At 46.3% G+C, this 18,884-nt stretch overlaps 1 protein-coding gene across 3 annotated transcripts in view; it reads left to right on the forward strand.

The window, feature by feature from the left end:
• The first annotated feature begins 886 nt into the window (after nucleotides 1-886).
• The window catches only part of BRCC3 (BRCA1/BRCA2-containing complex subunit 3), a 28,831-nt gene continuing 10,833 nt past the window's right edge, over nucleotides 887-18,884 (forward strand). For 2 of the 3 annotated variants that reach the window (XM_078767446.1, XM_078767444.1), the window contains exons 1-8: nucleotides 1,100-1,177; nucleotides 3,878-4,050; nucleotides 5,152-5,271; nucleotides 5,927-6,014; nucleotides 8,750-8,838; nucleotides 9,115-9,170; nucleotides 9,259-9,390; nucleotides 9,957-10,000. In XM_078767446.1, the coding sequence (XP_078623572.1) occupies nucleotides 3,946-4,050; nucleotides 5,152-5,271; nucleotides 5,927-6,014; nucleotides 8,750-8,838; nucleotides 9,115-9,170; nucleotides 9,259-9,390; nucleotides 9,957-10,000 (634 nt within the window). In that variant the 5' untranslated portion in view covers nucleotides 1,100-1,177; nucleotides 3,878-3,945. Of the gene's footprint in view, nucleotides 952-1,099; nucleotides 1,178-3,877; nucleotides 4,051-5,151; nucleotides 5,272-5,926; nucleotides 6,015-8,749; nucleotides 8,839-9,114; nucleotides 9,171-9,258; nucleotides 9,391-9,956; nucleotides 10,001-18,884 lie in introns of those variants that run through there. The other variant, XM_078767445.1, reaches the window with a different exon arrangement.

The raw sequence follows: 18,884 nt of genomic DNA on the forward strand, positions 1-18,884 counted from the left end.
AAGAAGGCCAGAGGAAAAGCAGGAAGGGCAAAGACGAACTAAAACACAGGACAAACAACACAAAAGAAAGAAAGGAGAAATAAGTAGACAAGATGGGGTAATAAAACACACAAACGAAACATAACAGGGGTACAAGAGAAGCACAGTCACCCTTGGTGCAGAACCTGAAAGGCTCCCAATAACGTCTCTCCCCAAGATTTGGAGGGAATAACCAATCAGCTCTCACCTTCTTCTTTTGAGTTTTATGGCGTTTTTAGAGCTGCGAGGCTCTATACACGCCACGCGCCTGAACATAACTGTGCTGAAAAGAAAATATATAGAAAAGGAGGTCTTTGGGATATCCAGAAAACTATATAGGTCTCCCACACGCTTTCACAAAGTTTAGGACCGCCTTGCACAAACGAGGATGCTTCAGCTCTCACCTAATCAATAACCTTGGTTACCGGTATCAAATAAATGAACGCTTAATTGTCAAAGATCCCACGGCGACCTTCACGAGGAGTAGGCGTGCTATCACCGGCACCCCGGCCAAATTCCAGCCATACGGCAGACATTGAGGAAACTTGAAAGGGGCCCAAACACCCCCATAAAAATATAAAATACCGGTACCTGCGGGTATTGATGAAGCTAAATATTATTATTGCACTTATCTATATTTAGCAAAACTATATTTAACAAAACAAAACTTTTAGCCAAAAGGGACAAAAGTTTAAATCAATTTTATTCACAATGGCGAGTTATTTGAGCGGTGTATGGGTTTTGTTCGTTGTTGCTCAGTAGTCTTTTTTTTTTAATGAACATTTCACTGAACATGTAAAATATATGAACACATCACCGATTTAATTTCACTGTCTAGTATATTATAATTAGTAAATTAACCACTCAATGTCACAGCACTGCGAGAATTGTTGAGAACAATAAAATCGTGGCGAGCGGGTTTACAATCAGAAGGTAGTGTGTTTTTGTAGTTTTAATCGGTAAAATTGTATTTCTTTTTTTTTTCGACAATGAAAATCACAATATAAATGAGAAAAAAGATCGCTATATATATATATATATATATAAATATATATAAATATATGCATATAAATATATATATATAAATATATATATATAAATAAATATATCTATCCCGCTGTTGGTAACGTTCTGATGTGATATAAAAATCATCGCGAAGGTAGATTTTACGTGTAAGGTATTTTTTCATTGTTGGAAAAAAAATTATCAGTAGCTGATTTAATCGATGTGCGGACAAAGAAAACCCGATCGAGTTGAGAGCGTTTAGGTTCGAGCTGCTCCATGACAGATCGTGCCGTTTTTATTGATTAAAGACAGAGAGGACGGGTTATCGCGAAAAGATAAATGAGGCTGTTGAGGAAGCTGAGGGGTGATGGGGCCTTACGGACAAAACGAAGGCCTACTTGATACAAGCAGCATTAGTGTTTTCAATGGAATGTGTGCTTGTGAAACGTGACCAGGAAACGTTAAAATGCATTTGAGATGAAGTGTTGAGGTTGTGTTGAGGGTCCCCCACACCCCCCCTCCTCCTCCTCTCACCCCTCCTCCCCTCTCACCCCACACACCTCCTCCTCTCACCCCACCCATCCACCCCTGTCACTCCACCCACCCACCCCTTCTACCCCTCCCTCACCCCACCCACTCCTCCTCCCCCCGTCACCCCGCTCACTCCCCCCTCATCTCGCTCACCCCACTTCCCCTCACCCACCCCACTTCCCCTCACCCCACCCACCTCACCCTCCTCACCCCACCCACCCCCTCTCCTCACCCCCTTAACTCCCTCCCATTACCCCCAAACCTCATTTTGCCCCCGCAAAGCCTCACCACCCCCCCTCCCCATCCTGCATCCAACTACTGCCCCCCCCCCCCCACCCTTACCCCCATACAACGCCACCTCTCTTCCCCCCAACCCCCCTTCCAATCCAACTCCTCTTCCCCCTCTATCTCTAACAGTGTGGACCTCAAACATCCGAGGTCTCCGCTCCAAGCTAATAGACCTCCTAATCTAGGTCGCTGCTGATAAACGAGACGTCACCACCTGTTTAACAGAATCCTTCCTCCTACAGGACGTCCCCAACCTCCCCAGTTACTGTCTCCCCTGATTTGATAGGCCTGAACCATGTCCTGGTGGTGGAGTTGCTCTTTACATCATTAATTAAATTTCCCACTCCCCTTGTACTGATCTTACACCTCCCAACCCCAAGTAGTACCTCGAGCTGTGACTTACCCTCCACTACCACCTCTTGTTTGTTTGTGTGTTGTACCGTCCTCCTTTCAGTGACAACTCCATCTACATCCTTCTATCAGACAACGTGGACAAATTTTTAACCCCTCAGCCCAACTCTCTCTTCCTCAGATGTGGCGAATTCAGTTGTGACCGTGTAAGTAGGTTGGGTGTTGGTAACTTTCTCACCAACCATGGCTCTTCAGCCAAGGACTTCTGTGACTCCATGGGACTGACAATCTGTAAATGTTCCAACCCGGATTTCTCCCAATGTCAAATGTTGCCTTTTTGATTTGGTGATGCCTAACTTTTCCACAAATGTATCCTGCTCTTCCTCTGCTCCAATTGGTTCATTTAATCATGTGCTTGTGAAAGTCGATGCCGACGAGTCTGACAGCTCATTCAAGCAGCCATCTCTCTTCAGGACTAGTCTCCTGTATCTACTACCCCTGATGTTAACTCACCTTGGGAATTCTTCCACAGAAACCTGCTCTCTCTCATGCACAGATTCATCCCATCTTGTCTTCAATTATCCTCCCCTTCTTCTTGCTCATGGTACCCTGAATCCTGTGGTGATGCAGTTGCTCTGAAACAGCTTGCCTTCTCTTCCTGTAAGGCAAATCCGACCGAAGACAATCTCAGTGCATTCCAAAAAGTTTGAAACAAATGTGTATCTATATTACAAATCATCTGTCTATCTATCTTCTGTATATACATGCAAATTGAACAATCGTGTCTGAACGGGGTAAATGTCTTAACCACAACACGTATTCGTCCGAGTCGTCACCTTAGTCCTAGGCGCCGTCCTAGTCCTGCCCTTGTACTGACCTTACACCGCACCCCATACCATCCTTACACCACACCCTACATCAAACAACCTTACACTATCCCAGCCGCCATCCCAGTCATAGTTGTAGTCCTCATCACTGTCATATTCCTTGTCACCGCCCTCGTCCTTATCACCATTCTCGCCCTTATCCTCGCTGTCCCTAAGCCTCATGGTTGGCCGAGACCTAGTCGCCATCCTAATCCTGGTCCTCATCGCCACCCTCGTTCTCATCACCGTCCTAGTCCTCCCACCTCCATCGATGTGTCGTTAATGGCGTTCTGTTCGACGTCCTCGTCCTGCTTCATGCTTTCACCATCTTACATTTCTTCCTTCAACTCCCCATTGTTCTCATCTCCGTCCTTCAATCCCACGTCGCCCTCATCCTTGTCATCTGCACTGAAATGAAGTAGACGACTGAGGAACCCATCCTTATGGATTGCAAACGGGTCAATCCCCCATTACCGCCGTATTTTAGTCTGGCTTGTGATACCCGTTACCACCAGGAGAGGGACTGTGCCATCCATATTTACACTGAAAGATTGATATCCTTCCCCTACCCTGAATACCCTGCATCAATAATTATATTTACCACCTGAAACCTACCCACGCACTCCCCGATTACAACCACTAGTTTTCAACTTGTTCCGTCCAGTTGTTCAGGAATACATAGAAGTCATACAAACACTTCTGAAATTATAGTATTTGAATGTTCCCCTTTCTAGATGTTGTTTTGAGATTTTTTTTTTGCCACGTTGTTGAGTTTTTAATGGAATATTTGTACATTGTTTCATTTTTTTTTCTTTTAGTTTGCACCTGGTCTTGCAGGGAAGTGCCGAAAAACATCAACGTCATCTTTAAGAGCCATAAACCTTCAATGGTTTTAGACGCTGTGCACATCAACACTGATGCGTTCCTTGTGTGCCTCCTGCACGCTCTCAGCACAGAGAATGAAGAGGTTATGGGGCTCTGCATTGGTGAGGTGGGTGTTACAGTTCCACACCGCCCATCATTGGGCTCTATCTAACCAACTCTTTCTCTTCCCAACTCTCTTGACCTTCTTCAGCTCGACAATCACCTCCATTCTTGTTTTCCTCTTCCCCTTCTCTTCGCCAACCCCAACACCCGCCTCTCCGAGTGAGGATCAAACAACCCCCACGTCCTCTATCCCCCCCTCCCCCCCCCATGATCTTCCTCAAACTTCAACACCCTCCTTCCACTCCCATGTGGAATTTGGCAAACATAGTAAAAACGGCCTCTTTCCTACTCCCGAGTCCTCGTTGCCATCCCATCCTCGGCTCAGCAAAACCTACAGCCATATTTCCTTCATGGGGTTCAGGTAATCCTTTCACCATGAGGGGCTGACCCAACCCATATTCACCATGAGCGGTTGACCCAACCCATATTCACCATGAGGGGCTGGCCCAACCCATATTCACCATGAGGGGCTGACCCAACCCATATTCACCATGAGGGGCTGACCCAACCCATATTCACCATGAGGGGCTGACCCAACCCATATTCACCATGAGGGGCTGACCCAACCCATATTCACCATGAGAGGGTGGCCCAACCCATATTCACCATGAGGGGCTGGCCCAACCCATATTCACCATGAGGGGCTGACCCAACCCATATTCACCATGAGGGGCTAAACCAACCCATATTCACCATGAGGGGCTGGCCCAACCCATATTCACCATGAGGGGCTGGCCCAACCCATATTCACCATGAGGGGCTGGCCCAACCCATATTCACCATGAGGGGCTGACCCAACCCATATTCACCATGATGGGCTGACCCAACCCATATTCACCATGAGGGGCTGACCCAACCCCACCCCTATGTTTGTATTATGTGGCTCGAACAACACCACCACTGCCTTCCAATATTCACATTCACTCAGCCCTCCAACTATCTTCTCCACTTGGGGGTCAACAAATCCAAATAGGATTTTCTTCCTAGTTCACTCCATTCTTAAAACGAGGTTCATTTTCATTTTAAACGTCATTTTATCTTCCGTTCCTCATTCATAGTCTCTACCCCGATCCATTCTGGCTTATCTTTCTTCAATGCCTTTTAGGTTGATTGTGAACAAGTTGTTCACGTGATGTCTGTCATGATCCTGCGCCGCTCGGATAAGCGTAAGGACCGTGTGGAGATCTCCCCTGAGCAGCTGTCTGCAGCCACCACGAAGGCAGAGATATCCTTTATGCTTGCATTCACATCCACCTAACCAGCTCTGCTTTTACCTTTTACTTATGTGATATACAAAGGTCCACAATGCACTGGGTAGTTTATGTCTACCTGTCATTAACACACGTTTAAAGACGTTTTTATCCCTGCCCTCTCCCTTTTCCCCTCCTTCCTCTTCCACACTCCTACTCATCTACCCTTTCTCCCATCTACTTTTGAGACAGTTTGGTATTCTTCCATACTTGAGCTTTCCCCCCCCCCCCCCTCCCCCCCTCCCCCCACTGTTCAGGACCTAATTCCCTCCATGCCCCTCATCTGATGTCTGACTTTGCACAAACATTAAATTGCCACACATGCTCAACTCCTGATGTCTTTTTGTCATTCTTCCCATGTTTAATTCCCTCTTCTATCCTTCAAACCTCGCTACTCTTCCTGGATTTGTAATCTGCTTCTGCTTTCTGTTCCACTCGACTTCCATCAAGTCTTCCAAACACTGTTCATGTTTGACTGTCGCTGAATCTGACCATCAGCTGTGATTTGTTCAACCCTCCTCAACTACCATGCAGCACTGACAAGGAATCACACAGAAATTAAGTGCAGACATTTGCTTTGCACTTCTTAACTCTTGCGGGACTGGTTGTGGTTCTTAACTGCTGCGGCACCATTTGTCCGCGCAGAGCGGTCGGACCTTGCGTGTCGTTGGATGGTACCACTCTCATCCACACATCACCGTGTGGCCCTCTCACGTTGGTGAGGTTTTCCTCACCCTTGCCTCTTCACTTGTCATATATGTCCTCAGTCCCTGGCCATTTTCTGTCTGCATATGCTCTGTTGTACTCGAACATCTATATTGGCATTTCAAGTCGGACATGACCGATCCTTTGTGAATTTGGGATTTTTCGGTTGTTGTTGATAACTCCAAACCTCTAGAAGTAGCATGGTCAAACGATCGATTTGTTCTTTCTTCACTTTCATTGCCATTCAGCGAAATACAGTATTTCTAGAATCTGATCTTATTTAATGCTCAAGGTGAATATTGTTATGTCGGTGGGTTAGGGGGATATATAGATCCAGGTAGATCTGCATAGGTAGTTGCTCGACTGTCGTGATAGGGAATCTTGATGTAATAAGTTCTGCAGCCCGAATGTCGGATTAATCTTGTGTCTTCGTCCCCGCCACGAGGGGGCAGGGCTTGTTAACTCGCGTAGGGATTATGCTAATTCCATTGTATGTCGTCCCCCTCTGTGATCATTCCGGTGTCCCTTATGGCAATACATCACATACATTAGTTAGCCCCAATAGCGCATCCACATTAATTAAATCCCCCCTCACAATGACTGACCGGAAGAACAAACAGCAGGCGACCACGCACTTGGGCTGACATCACCATCAGGGAAGCAAACATCGAACAAGCAGGCCGAGAGCCACGCCAGGAGAACACGTGATTGACAGGGGGGAGGGGCAAGTAAGATCAGGTCGCTGATTGGAGCGCAGGGAAGATGAAGGATGTGCCACACTGATTGGCCACCGGCAATCACATGCCACACGATGACATAACACTAAAGGTGCGAGACGCTCGGCCAATCAGTGTGGAGGGCGGAAAACGTTACCAACAAGCGCTGCGCTCATTGGAGGAAAAACACCAGGATGTGAGGAAGGCACTGAAGGCCACAAGGAAATGATGCACTGGTTGGCAGAGATAGAGAGCTGACGTCAGACGAGGTCTGATAAAAGTGAGCGGAGACAGACATTTTCTCTCCCCCTTTTCGCCCTTCGCCTCTTCCTCTACACCTTTGTCTGCCTCTTCCTGCCTTCCCGCGTTGGAGACCGTTCCTTTCTTCCCCTGTTGCCCATTGCGCGTTCCTGTGCCGGCGGACGTCTCATTTTGGTTCCGGACGAGGGGGCGAGACCGCGTGGCCGAGTCCGGGCACGGCCGGAGGAGCGAGCTGCACGCGACCCGTTTGAGTCGCACGGAGGGCCGGTGGAAAGCCCGCAGACGGGACCGAGCGGTTCGCGCCGACCAGAGCCACGTCGGATGGAGCATGACCGACCTGACTACAGACAGAGCTAAGCCAACACAAACGCACCACACAACGTTTGCTTTTATTCATCCTTCCATTGTCTTGCATTTGAAGTCTTTGAGTGGGATCCCAACCTCGGTTTTAGTTATTTATTGTCGCGTCCATTGTTCTCAGGTTCCGAATAACAAATTGTTTATTTTTGTATCATAAATTCCGTTTTCGTTTGTGAGTTACTTTTCAAAGGATGAAGACATCGTCGTGGACCGTCTGGTAAGTCGGCATTCTCCCCCAAACCCCCCTGCTCACGTATCGTCCGCCATCAATTGGAAACGCCTCAAAGTAAGCTCAATTAACCATCCATGAACGCTCTGTCTTAATAGAGTCGTCCACAGGACAATATTAATGTTTATTTGCAAGTATTTCATTGTGCACCTCGGTGAACCATTGCATTTGATCAAATGGCCATTTGTAAAGCCGTGTTAGCCAAAACTTCAATCTTAACTACAAAGTTCAATTAGTCCCTAAGAGTAGTTGTCATGTTTTTAAATGGAGGTGTGTAAAAAAGATAAAAAAGTACAACACAACTGTTAACCATCCACAGATAGGGCAAGCTGTCCATTGCATTTCTCGGTAGTTACTTGGTTTACTTAGGCCCTGCAGTTATGGCATCCTGTACTGTTACTTTTACTTCCGCCACTGAAGGTTGGCAGAGGTTATGTTTTCCCACATGTCTGATTGTTTGTGAACAGGGTATCTCAAAAGGTTTTGGATGGATTCGGACGAAATTCGGTGGACATGTTGGGTATGTGACAAGGACGAAATGATTCGATGTTGGTGAAGATTCAGATCTGGATCCGGATCCGGAAATGGGATTTTTCGACGTGATTCTTCACCATTGAGAGATAGGGCTAAAAATGATATATGGCTGGATATCTCAAAAAGTTATGGACAACATGACAAAACTAGGTGTATGAGTTAGGTAAGTGACGAGAACAAGCCGATTCGATTTTGGTTCATGTCGGATCCAGTTGTGACTTGTCACTCTATCAGTGGGATACAAAACATAAACTGTTCAGCCTGGTGGAGGTACGCTCCCTACCGATCACCGTTCTAGTTATAAATGCATTCCTTCAAATTCAAACTCGTAGAACAACAGGCGACTGGGATTGGTTATTGTAACTGATTAATTGGTGAAAGGGTTGCAAAGTTTCCAGTGCATTGAGTCAACCACATTGTGGAGACTGGTACATAATTGCATGTTGACCAGGCCAGGAGCAGTCATTACCCCCAGCCTGAACTTCATTCATTATCCATCTGGGTTTGGAGCCATCTCAGTCTGATGTTATCATCACTAGGCCACCACTGTGCTTGCATAAATGAAAAACCACCAATTATTTTCTACAATATGACACAGTTTTTTTGTCATTGATGGTATCATTATCTGCCTTACCTGTCTGTTTGGAGATGTCCGCACGCAGGCTATGTACCAGATGATGGATGGATGCTTCGTGGGACTCATTTTTGCCTGCTTTGGTGACACAGGAAATGCCAAGGTGTGTGGCGTAAAACGGTTCTCAATGCTTCTCAGTGTTTCAGAAAGTCTCCCACCCTTGTCTCATCGGTCTCTTCTTAACGACCAAAGTTCAAAATCCTTAGTTGCTGTGCACTCGTGTTTCTGGTGCCCCATGTGATTAATAAATTAATCGTCTCATTGCCTGAGCAGCTCTTCATGCTGTGCAGACAGAGCGACATTGTAACATTTGCATGTAAAAGTTTTTAATGCATTTAAAATTTGAACCTACAAAATCTTATGATTTCCATAATCCCAGGCAGGTCGTGTGCTGCTCACCTGCTTCCAATCCGTGCAAGTTGATGGCGGCTCCAGGTGAAAATTGAAACGTCGGAGCTGCGGCCGGGGCAGTTGTGTTGTCTTAGCATGGAACGATTTTCTTAAATATCCCTTGTGCCAACAGCTATGAAAGGCTTGAGGTTCCAGTGCATGTGGTTCCTGTTCAGACGGTAAGCCTGCCTTGTCTCGAATCTGCCATTGAGCTGCCCAAAATTCTCGGTCAGGAGGAAGAAGATTCCTTCCGTAAGGTGCACAGGTGAGGCAATGAGTACAATGTTTGCTGGAAGACACCTTTAAAGATGATGATACTTCTGCACTAGCACGAGTTTGGAATGGAGAGTTAGAAGTGCAGTGACAACAAGTAAATGTGTAAATGGATCGCACCTTTATTTGCACTTAGAGCTGAATGAAGCGTCCACTCGATCTGCTTCAGATATCTGGAGGAGAAGTGCATTTATTTGGGGGAGGGAGCGTGCGTGATTCTTTGAGACATGTTAAGGGGAGTATACTCCATCTTCTGAGACTTGTATCACCGTTTGGCAGTTCCGTTTCTCCGGTATGATAGCCCATTACAGAAAACTGACTATAACTAAACCTGGTTATGATGATGGTCACAATAACGAATGTTCTGGTACAATACAACGAATATCTATCAGTATGACCATCTATCAATATCTACCATGATGATAGATATTGAACGAGACAATGCCCATGTGAATTACGAAATTGCTAAACATTATGAAGTTTGGATAAGCACCAATGTCCAACTTTACTTTTTTTAAATGCTCAAAACAAATGAGTGTGTTGGTGTGTGTGCTGCAGCCTTGAGCATTTGGATCCCATTGTGAAAATCCATAACGGATCTGGTACGTTTCACACACCCCATTCTTCAATGTAACCACGTGAACTTCGGTACAACATGACCTATTTTATGTAAGGCCTAATCACCGATAATGTTTTGAATATTTCATTCTTCTGTCTCTGAAAGAGCCAAATACGTGGAGTAAAGAAGTAGCTGGACTGTTGAAGAGCTTTCTGTCCACCCACACCCAATTCCCTACGATCACCATTGTTTGTTCAATATATATATATTTAAAACATTAAAACTTATTTTTATTGTGGGATGGACCAATAGAGTTGGAAGGTCAATGAAACTGAGATGGGTATCCCAGCAATTCTTTGTTCGTATGCAACACAAGGCTGCGGAGTAGCATCATTGGCTGAAAGCACGACTGTGCCGCTTCCGCAATGCCCTCTGCTGGTTCGGGCAGAAATTTGTAATTGATTCATGGTGCCAGCGATAGCTCGCCTTCTCTTCGTGAGGGACACCATGGGCCACCAACTAATACCGGCAGACCTTTAACGGCCACCAACTAATACCGGCAGACCTTTAACGGCCACCAACTAATACCGGCAGACCTTTAACGGCCACCAACTAATACCGGCAGACCTTTAACGGCCACCAACTAATACCGGCAGACCTTTAACGGCCACCAACTAATACCGGCAGACCTTTAACGGCCACCAACTAATACCGGCAGACCTTTAACGGCCACCAACTAATACCGGCAGACCTTTAACGGCCACCAACTAATACCGGCAGACCTTTAACGGCCACCAACTAATACCGGCAGACCTTTAACGGCCACCAACTAATACCGGCAGACCTTTAACGACCACCAACTAATACCGGCAGACGGGGAATACACACACAAAGGAATGACAGTTTATAGCTGGGTTGGGATTCAAACACAGACAAGACAGCTTAGAGGCGAGTGGTCGTACCTCTAGGGCCTAGGTCATCCTGCCAGCCCTTGAAAAGTCAGAAAATGAAACTGCTCAGAAAAATTGAAACTTGGCATATGTCATCATCTCCCCATGGGTTATATAAAAATTTAAAAAACCACCTTTAGAGGCCATTTTTAGGGAGATAATAAAGACATCATGGGTGAAGTCGTATTCCAGCTTTGATTGGTTATCCGGATAGTCCTTATCTGAAAAATCTGAAACTTTGTATATCTGATCTTTGACCCGATGTGATTGAAGCATTAAATTTATGACGTTCATATCCCATGCCAAGAAACTATGCGACATAATAAGGTGCATGGATGATACGGGTATATGGACCATTCTAGCAGTGGGCCATAATAATAATAATAATAATAATAATACATTTATTTTATATAGCGCTTTTCAAGAAGCCCAAAGGCGCTTTGACAGAGTACAAAAAACAAGTGCAAAAAGACAAAAATCAATAGGTAAATAATCAAAGCAAAAGGAAGGAGAAGGAGAAGGAGAAGAGATAGTCAGGGGTTAAATGCTGTGGGTTAAATGTTGAATGCAGTGTTGAACAGGTGGGTCTTGAGTGATGTTTTGAATGTGGTGAGTGGGGAGGAGTCTCTGATGGTGTGAGGTAGTGATTTCCAGAGGGTGGGAGCAGCGATGGAGAAGGCCCTGTCCCCCCAGGATCTGAATTTGGTCCGCATGGGGAAGGGGGGGGGGGGGGGTCAGGAGGTTGGTACCAGCAGAGCAGAGGTTGAGGGTGGGAGTGTGTCTGGAGAGGAGGTCAGTCAGGTAGGATGGGGCCAGGTTATGGAGGGCTTTGTAGGTCAAGAGGAGGATTTTGTACTGGATTCTCTGGTGGATGGGGAGCCAGTGAAGCTTGTAAAGGATGGGGGTGATGTGGTCATGGGTCCGGGAATGGGTGAGTAGACGGGCAGTGGAGTTCTGAATGTATTGGAGTTTATTGGTGATTATTGAGGGTGAACCATAGAGGAGGCTGTTGCAGTAGTCCAGACGGGAGGTGATGAAGGCGTGGATGAGGGTTTCTGCAGCCGTGGAGGAGAGGGATGGACGGAGACGGGCGATGTTTTTCAGGTGAAAGAAGGCTGTCTTTGTGATCTGTTTAGTGTATTTGTCGAAGGAGAGGGTTTGGTCAAAGATGATGCCAAGATTCCGGATGTGAGGGGAGGTGGATACTGGGAAACCGTCGATGTTGAGGGCAAAGTTATGGGTGGATTTGGTGAGTGTTTTTGGGCCAATGATGATTATTTCAGATTTATCATAGTTAAGTTTGAGGAAGTTGATTTGAAGCCAGGATTTTATTTCAGTGATGCAGTTTGTCAGGATAGAGTGGGTGGTGGTGGAGATGGACTTGGTGGAGATGAAAAGCTGGATGTCATCGGCGAAGCAGTGGAATTGGAGACCATGACGGCGGATTAAGTGACCGAGGGGGGACAGGTAAAGGATGAAGAGGAGGGGGCCAAGAACTGAACCTTGGGGGACACCTTGGGGGAGGGGAGCAGTGGGGGATTTGCAGTTATTGATGGAGATGAACTGGCGTCTGTCAGAGAGGTATGATTTAATCCAAGAGAGGGCAGTGCCGGTAATGTTAAAGGTGGTTTCAAGTCGGTTGAGAAGTGTTCGGGAATAGTTATTTGACTCAGGAGGCTACGATATGACCAAACAGCGTTTACCAAAGCAAAGCTTTATTAGCTAATAATTCACTTGTTTCAATATAATAAAGAACTATGATACTTATAACGAATTTAGTATTCAAGTCGTTGGTTCTTCTTCGTTGGCCGGTGCTCTCCTAGTGCTGTTTCCCGTTCCGTACTCGTTCGTTCCGTCGGGCAGAGGTTCTCGTGGCAAGTGCCCCTCACTCAAAGTTTGTTCTCGTTTTTATGGGCACACTCGAGTTAATCCTCCGTGCGCTAAATGTTAATCCTCCGTGCGCTGAAGCTCCTTGGTCATCCACAATCGCCCCCCTGCTGGGGAGTTTCTTCACCCTCTTTGCATCCCGATGTCCAAAACAATAGTGCGGGCTTGGGAATGTGTGTTAGCCCGGGGTCGTAATAAAGGTGGACAAAGGAATCCCAGCTTCGACAGAGCGAGATACATTCCTGACATTCTTACGACCACCTGCTAGTACCTGCTTCGTTACCAGTTCCAACCAATGAGTTACACTGAGTTACACCTCCACAGGAGGATGGTGTGATTGATGGTGTCAAAGGCGGCGCTGAGGTCGAGGAGGATGAGAATGTTGAGGTTGCCAGCGTCAGAGGAGAGGAGAAGGTCGTTGGTGATTTTGAGGAGAGCAGTTTCAGTACTGTGGTTGGAGCGGAATCCGGATTGGAATGTTTCATACAGGTTATTGGCAGAGAGATGATGTTTGAGTTGAGTGGCTACAGCGCGTTCCAAAACTTTTGACAGAAAGGGTAGGTTGGAGATGGGTCTGAAGTTGTTTAGGGTGTCAGGGTTGAGTCCAGGTTTTTTCAGAATGGGGGTAACAGCAGCAATTTTGAGGGATGGTGGGACGATGCCTGTAGACAGGGAGGAGTTTATTGTTGCAGTGATAAGTGGAGAGAGAGCAGGAAGGGAGGCCTTGACAAAGCTGGAGGGGACGTAGTCAAGAGTGCAGGTGGCAGTTTTCATTCCTATGAGGAGTACAGAGAGGTCAGTAGGGGAGACTGGGGAGAATTGAGACAGGGGTTGGCAGGATAAGGGGGGGCAGGTGGTTTGAGGGGGAGCGGGTGCGGTGGTGGTTAAGCTGTTGTCGATGTTGTCAATTTTGCATTGGAAGAATGAAAGGAAGGAGATGCAGTTGTCTACTGTGAATGACTGGGTGGTGGTGTTCAGGGGGCTGAGGAGTTTGTTTATTGTAGAGAAGAGTGCTTTTGGGTTTCCAGAGCCAGAGTGGATAATTTGAGAGTAGTAGGCGGAGCGGGCGCGGGAGAGGGCATCTTTGTAGTGCTGTAGGTGGTCCTTGTCGGCTTGGGAGTGAATTGTAAGACCTGTTTTATTGCAGAGTCTTTCAAGTTGGCGAGCACGAGTTTTCATCAGGCGGAGTTCAGGGGTAAACCAGGGAGCAGAATGGGTGAAAGAAACTGTTTTGGTTTTCATAGGCGCAAGCTGGTCAAGGCAGGAGGAGAGATTGTGGTGGTAGTAGTAGTCAGTGAGGTCAGAAGGGGTGTGGAGGTCAACGAAGGGAGAAGTGGACATTTTTTCAGAGAGGGTGGATGAGAATGAGGTAGGTGAAAGAGCGTTTAGCTTACGGAAGTTGATAGTGCGATAATGCCTTGGTGCTGGGGTGGGGATGTTGATGGTCATAGTGATGGCTAAGTGGTCAGAGAGGGTGAGGTCGGAGCCAGAGAGATGGTGCAAAATTAATCCAGTAGAGCAGACAAGGTCCAGAATGTGACCACGGTTATGGGTAGGAAAGTTGACATGTTGAGTGAGGTTAAAGCAGGTGAGTAAATCAGTGAAGTCAGTGGTTATTGTTGAGTCAGTGGAGTCCATGTGGATATTGAAATCACTGAGGAGGAGGATTGAGGGGGAGAGGGAACAGAGCTGGGTCAGAAAGTAGGAGAAGTCAGACAGGAATGATGGGTGTGGTTTGGGAGGGCGGAAGACGACAGCCATGACTGACTGTGTGTGACCAGAGAGTTTAAAAGCCAGGTGTTCAAATGATGGAGCAGATGAGATGGAGATGAGGCTGGTCTTGATGTCCTGTCGGTGAATTACGGCAATTCCACCGCCACGGCCCTCCGAGCGTGGTTTATTGATGTATGAATATCCATTGGGTGTAGTGAGGTTGAGTGAGAAGTAGTCCAGTGGTTGTTGCCAGGTTTCAGTGAGACAGAGAAAGTCCAGTTTATTGTCCAGAATGTAGTCGTTCAGGATGAGGCTTTTGTTGTTGAGGGACCGGGTATTGAACAGGGTGAGCTTGATGTTGCTTTGTACGGTGGGGATGAACTCAGGTGATTTAGCCAGGGTTTGCAGACATGAGTTGCGATCATGTGCGTTGCTGTGACCAGGTGCGCTGGGACGATGAGTGGGAGTGCGCTGAGCCGACCAGAGTACGGGAATGGAGTGACCTGTTTGTAAGTAAACAAACTTACGACCAGAGCCTCTATGAATGTATCTGGGTCGTCGCAGGAGTCCGTGGTATTTGATTGCAGAGATGCATGATGGGGTGGAGTGAGTATTGAGCAGAAGAAGCCTTGCGGCGGAGTACCTCAGAGCCATGCCAGGCAGGAGCGAAGGGACGAGTACGAGGCCAAGGTCGAGGAGGCAAAGCGGCAAACGCAGCGGCAAATGACCGCAGCCGCAAACCAAGACCATAGCGGCAAACAGCCACAGCCGCAAACAACGGCCACAAACAACGGGAGTGGGGCCTGAGGAAACCGTGGAGGAGCCGGGCAGGCGAAGCCAGGAGCAGAGCCGGGACCGAGCAGAGGGCAGACCCAACGGCCAAAAATCCGCCACGACCACCAGAAAAGCAAACTATGTACAATGGCCCAGTCGGAGAAGCGGCGAACAAGTAACGCCAGCGTCCTCTCCAGACCGGTCCGGAAGCGGAAGTCCAAATAATAGTAGCATGTTCAGTTAACGATGGTATTTATGTCCAGAATGAACACGCGAGGTGAGACCATGCACGCTACAAGTGTCGTCCTAGTCTTTTAAAAGGTTTTAAAATTTGTATACATGATCGAGGCTCGTGGAAGAACAAGAGCAGGCTGGAAGGGAAAAAAATGGAAAGGGGAAAACACCAACAGCTGCGTAAAAGTGAGAATGGGATTAAGATCAAGGAGTAGGGGAGGACACATCATTTGAAAAACTATCCCCACATGCATAGCGTCAAGACCACAACAATTTGGGAATCATAATACAATATTCTGAAAGTCATATTGATTTCAAACTTAATGGGATTTTTTTCACCCACGAATGTATGCAATTTACGGAAATCTCCTCCACGAGCCTCAACACAATGCAAAAGAAAATGTGCTCTGTTTGTGATTTGTGCAACAGCAATTGCTGATTATGCAAATATGACGTATGGTTTAGTATTTGTTTTTCCTCTGTCTTGTCTTTATACAATTGGAGACAATGGCTGCTGCTTTTTTGTAGATTCACAAAAAAAATCCTATAGCATTTTATCACCTCACTTCTGGCCTCCCTCCTCCTGCACTCTCATCACTCCATGCTCTCGGTGTTCCGTCTTCCATCAGCCTGCCCGTTGCTTTTTCACTTGTCCTTTCATAATCCCATACCTGGTTACCCTCCTCAATTCTAAATGGAACTCTCACCTCCTTCATTCCTCTAATTTCAACAGAAAAACCAACTACCTGTGTCTGTTGTCTTGTGCCCATCGCTCTAGTCTTTCAAGATTGCTGCCCATCATCAAGCCATGCTTTCTTCAATACAACACCCATGCTCTCTTGTACTCTCCTCGACCCCTTGCCCATTCCCTTTTCTTTCTGCTACTGATTTGCACTGCCTTTCTCTTTTCCATTTTGATCCTCTTAAGACACACACACACACACACACACACACACACACACACACACGCACACACACACACACACACACACACACACACACACACACACACACACACACACACACACACACATTGTGTGGATCAGCTGCACGGTATTAAAATAAGACTTGTAAGACCTTGATATTGTGATTTGTGTATTTATTTCTGTCATAAGGGTGTAAGGTCTTAATGCTTTCCTTTTAGCTCTTAAGAAAATTATGCATCTCGTTCTGATTAATTTTTAAATATGTCGGGTCCATGTTGGTGTATTTTGCTTTTCACTTCAGCATAAATACAGATCTCTTATTGATATTTTTGTTCACAAGTCCATGGGTTCACAAGTCTTGACTGTGCAATACATCTGTATCAAAAGCATCACACATAATGCTGTACAACACATCTTTATTATCTTGATCCCCTCGCAGCAGGAGACGGGGTTTTGCAATCAATTCTGTGTGTCTGTCCAGGTCATAAGGTTTTTTACCATTTGAGCTTTGTCATCAAATTTTCAACAAAGCTTTATTATGAGAACTAGTGAGATACCCGTGCTACGCACAGGTGGGAGGCCAGAAGCGAACAGGCAATGCAGATACGGCGAATGCTAAAGCATGAAACCAATAGATTCCACATTCCTGTAGCACCTTCAGTCGCACATCAGACATGTACAGCAGGTTCGTGAAGGACTTCCATGAAAAACGTACCCGTTCGCAAACAAATGGGTACCTTCACGTATAGAAACATCGATCGTGGGTAATCACAAATGTATCCTGGGTCCTATTAGCTGACTGATGTTGTCAATATTCTTGTGACTCTTGTGACCTTGAACTAAGGTCAAAGTTCAAGGAGCATATTTTGGCCACAATTCTGCATTACCATGATTGTGTTCCTATGTGCATCTAATGGTTATTGTTGACACACATTGTAAATTTTTTTGCACCGAGTTATCTGGAAACATGTTTTTGCTTTTAGATTAGCTTCTTATATTGTTCACAACAAAGGATCTTCATAATCTTCTTCTTCTTCTTCAGCCATCCCAAAAGCATGTCCGTGGTCATTGTTAGTACAGTTGTCATCATCTGCACCACACACACACACACATTTCTGTGCAGTTCATATTCTGTAATCTGCAAGAGCAGTGAGAGCTGCATTTTGTTGTCGTACATCCACACTTAACGAGGTGAGTGATGGCTTATGGGGCAGGAAGTTTCTTTGTTGAGATGGCCACCAGACCATCACCTTCCACTTTCCACCCAAAGTCTGTAGCAGGTGGGAACTGTGGGTCAGGCATGTAATCTTGATTCCACACCATTGCTTGGTAGTGGGCACGCGCGATAGCTTCTTCCAAAGCTCCTCGAGTAGGCGGCAACTCTTGAGCTTCTGATTGTTTCTTTGTGAACAATCTCCAGTGGAGGTGGCCAACATTGGTGATGGATATCCCTGGCTCGTACAACTGACAAACAAACTCTTCTAGAGCTGCAATTGTTTCTGCTGATAGTCCATTACGATTACCAAGAGATGCAAAGGCAGATACCACATCAGGGGAAGATTTCATCAGTGCATGCCAGCAGCTAAGCTTACCCTTGCCAGCAAATCTGCGTTTGATCTGCTCCAGATAACGCATGAAAGCCAGGTAGAGCAGCAACCATTTGGTTACCCAGTGCATGAAATATGGGTGACAGCGGGATAACACATTTCTTGTTTCCTGTCCCTGTCAGAAAATGTGTCTCTGCATAGCTGTGGATAACGTCTGATAAGCAGGACTAGAACATCTGTATCTGGGGATTGTCTGTACAGTTCTGTAGCTCCTCGCTTTCCAGCATCCAGGCTGTGTAGGATAATTCCTGTGTCAGCCTCCTCTTGTGAGTTGTAGAGGTGCTGCACATCAACACCATTGGACACCACATCTTTCCTTGAGGTGACAATAAACGATGTAGTTGTCTCCTGAAAGTGGTCCAAGGCTTTCTCTGCGAGGTACACGGTTAGTTCGTCTTTGGTCTTTGTGCTCGAGAGGAACTGCTTTGCAGATATCTTTCCAATAGGTGTGTTGTCTCCAACGTGGTAGACGATCGCTGCCTTGTATCACCATGTTTCGGTTTGTACTCCACTTGGCGTTTTGACTTGTAGGAGAACATGATGTTTTGACTGATGACAAGGACATTTCGGTGAACACTGGCTGAACGTACTGCTGTCTGAATGCTCGTGGCTGGCCCTTGCAGTAGCCAACGGATGAAGGAATACAGGGCTTTGGGCACATGCTTTTCTGCATCCTCAATTGTCAACTCTCCATAAAATTCCCATGGTTTTTTGACATCATCAGCTATAGCTTCTCTTAGAATTGAAGCACTATCAAACAGTTGGTGTATTTTACTATCAGCATTCTTTGCCATTGCATCTTCTACTGCAGCATCACGCACTGCTGTGGTAAAAAC

This window comes from Myxine glutinosa, chromosome 13, assembly GCF_964187855.1.
Source record: "Myxine glutinosa chromosome 13, kmMyxGlut1.1, whole genome shotgun sequence".
In the NCBI taxonomy this organism is placed as follows: domain Eukaryota; kingdom Metazoa; phylum Chordata; class Myxini; order Myxiniformes; family Myxinidae; genus Myxine; species Myxine glutinosa.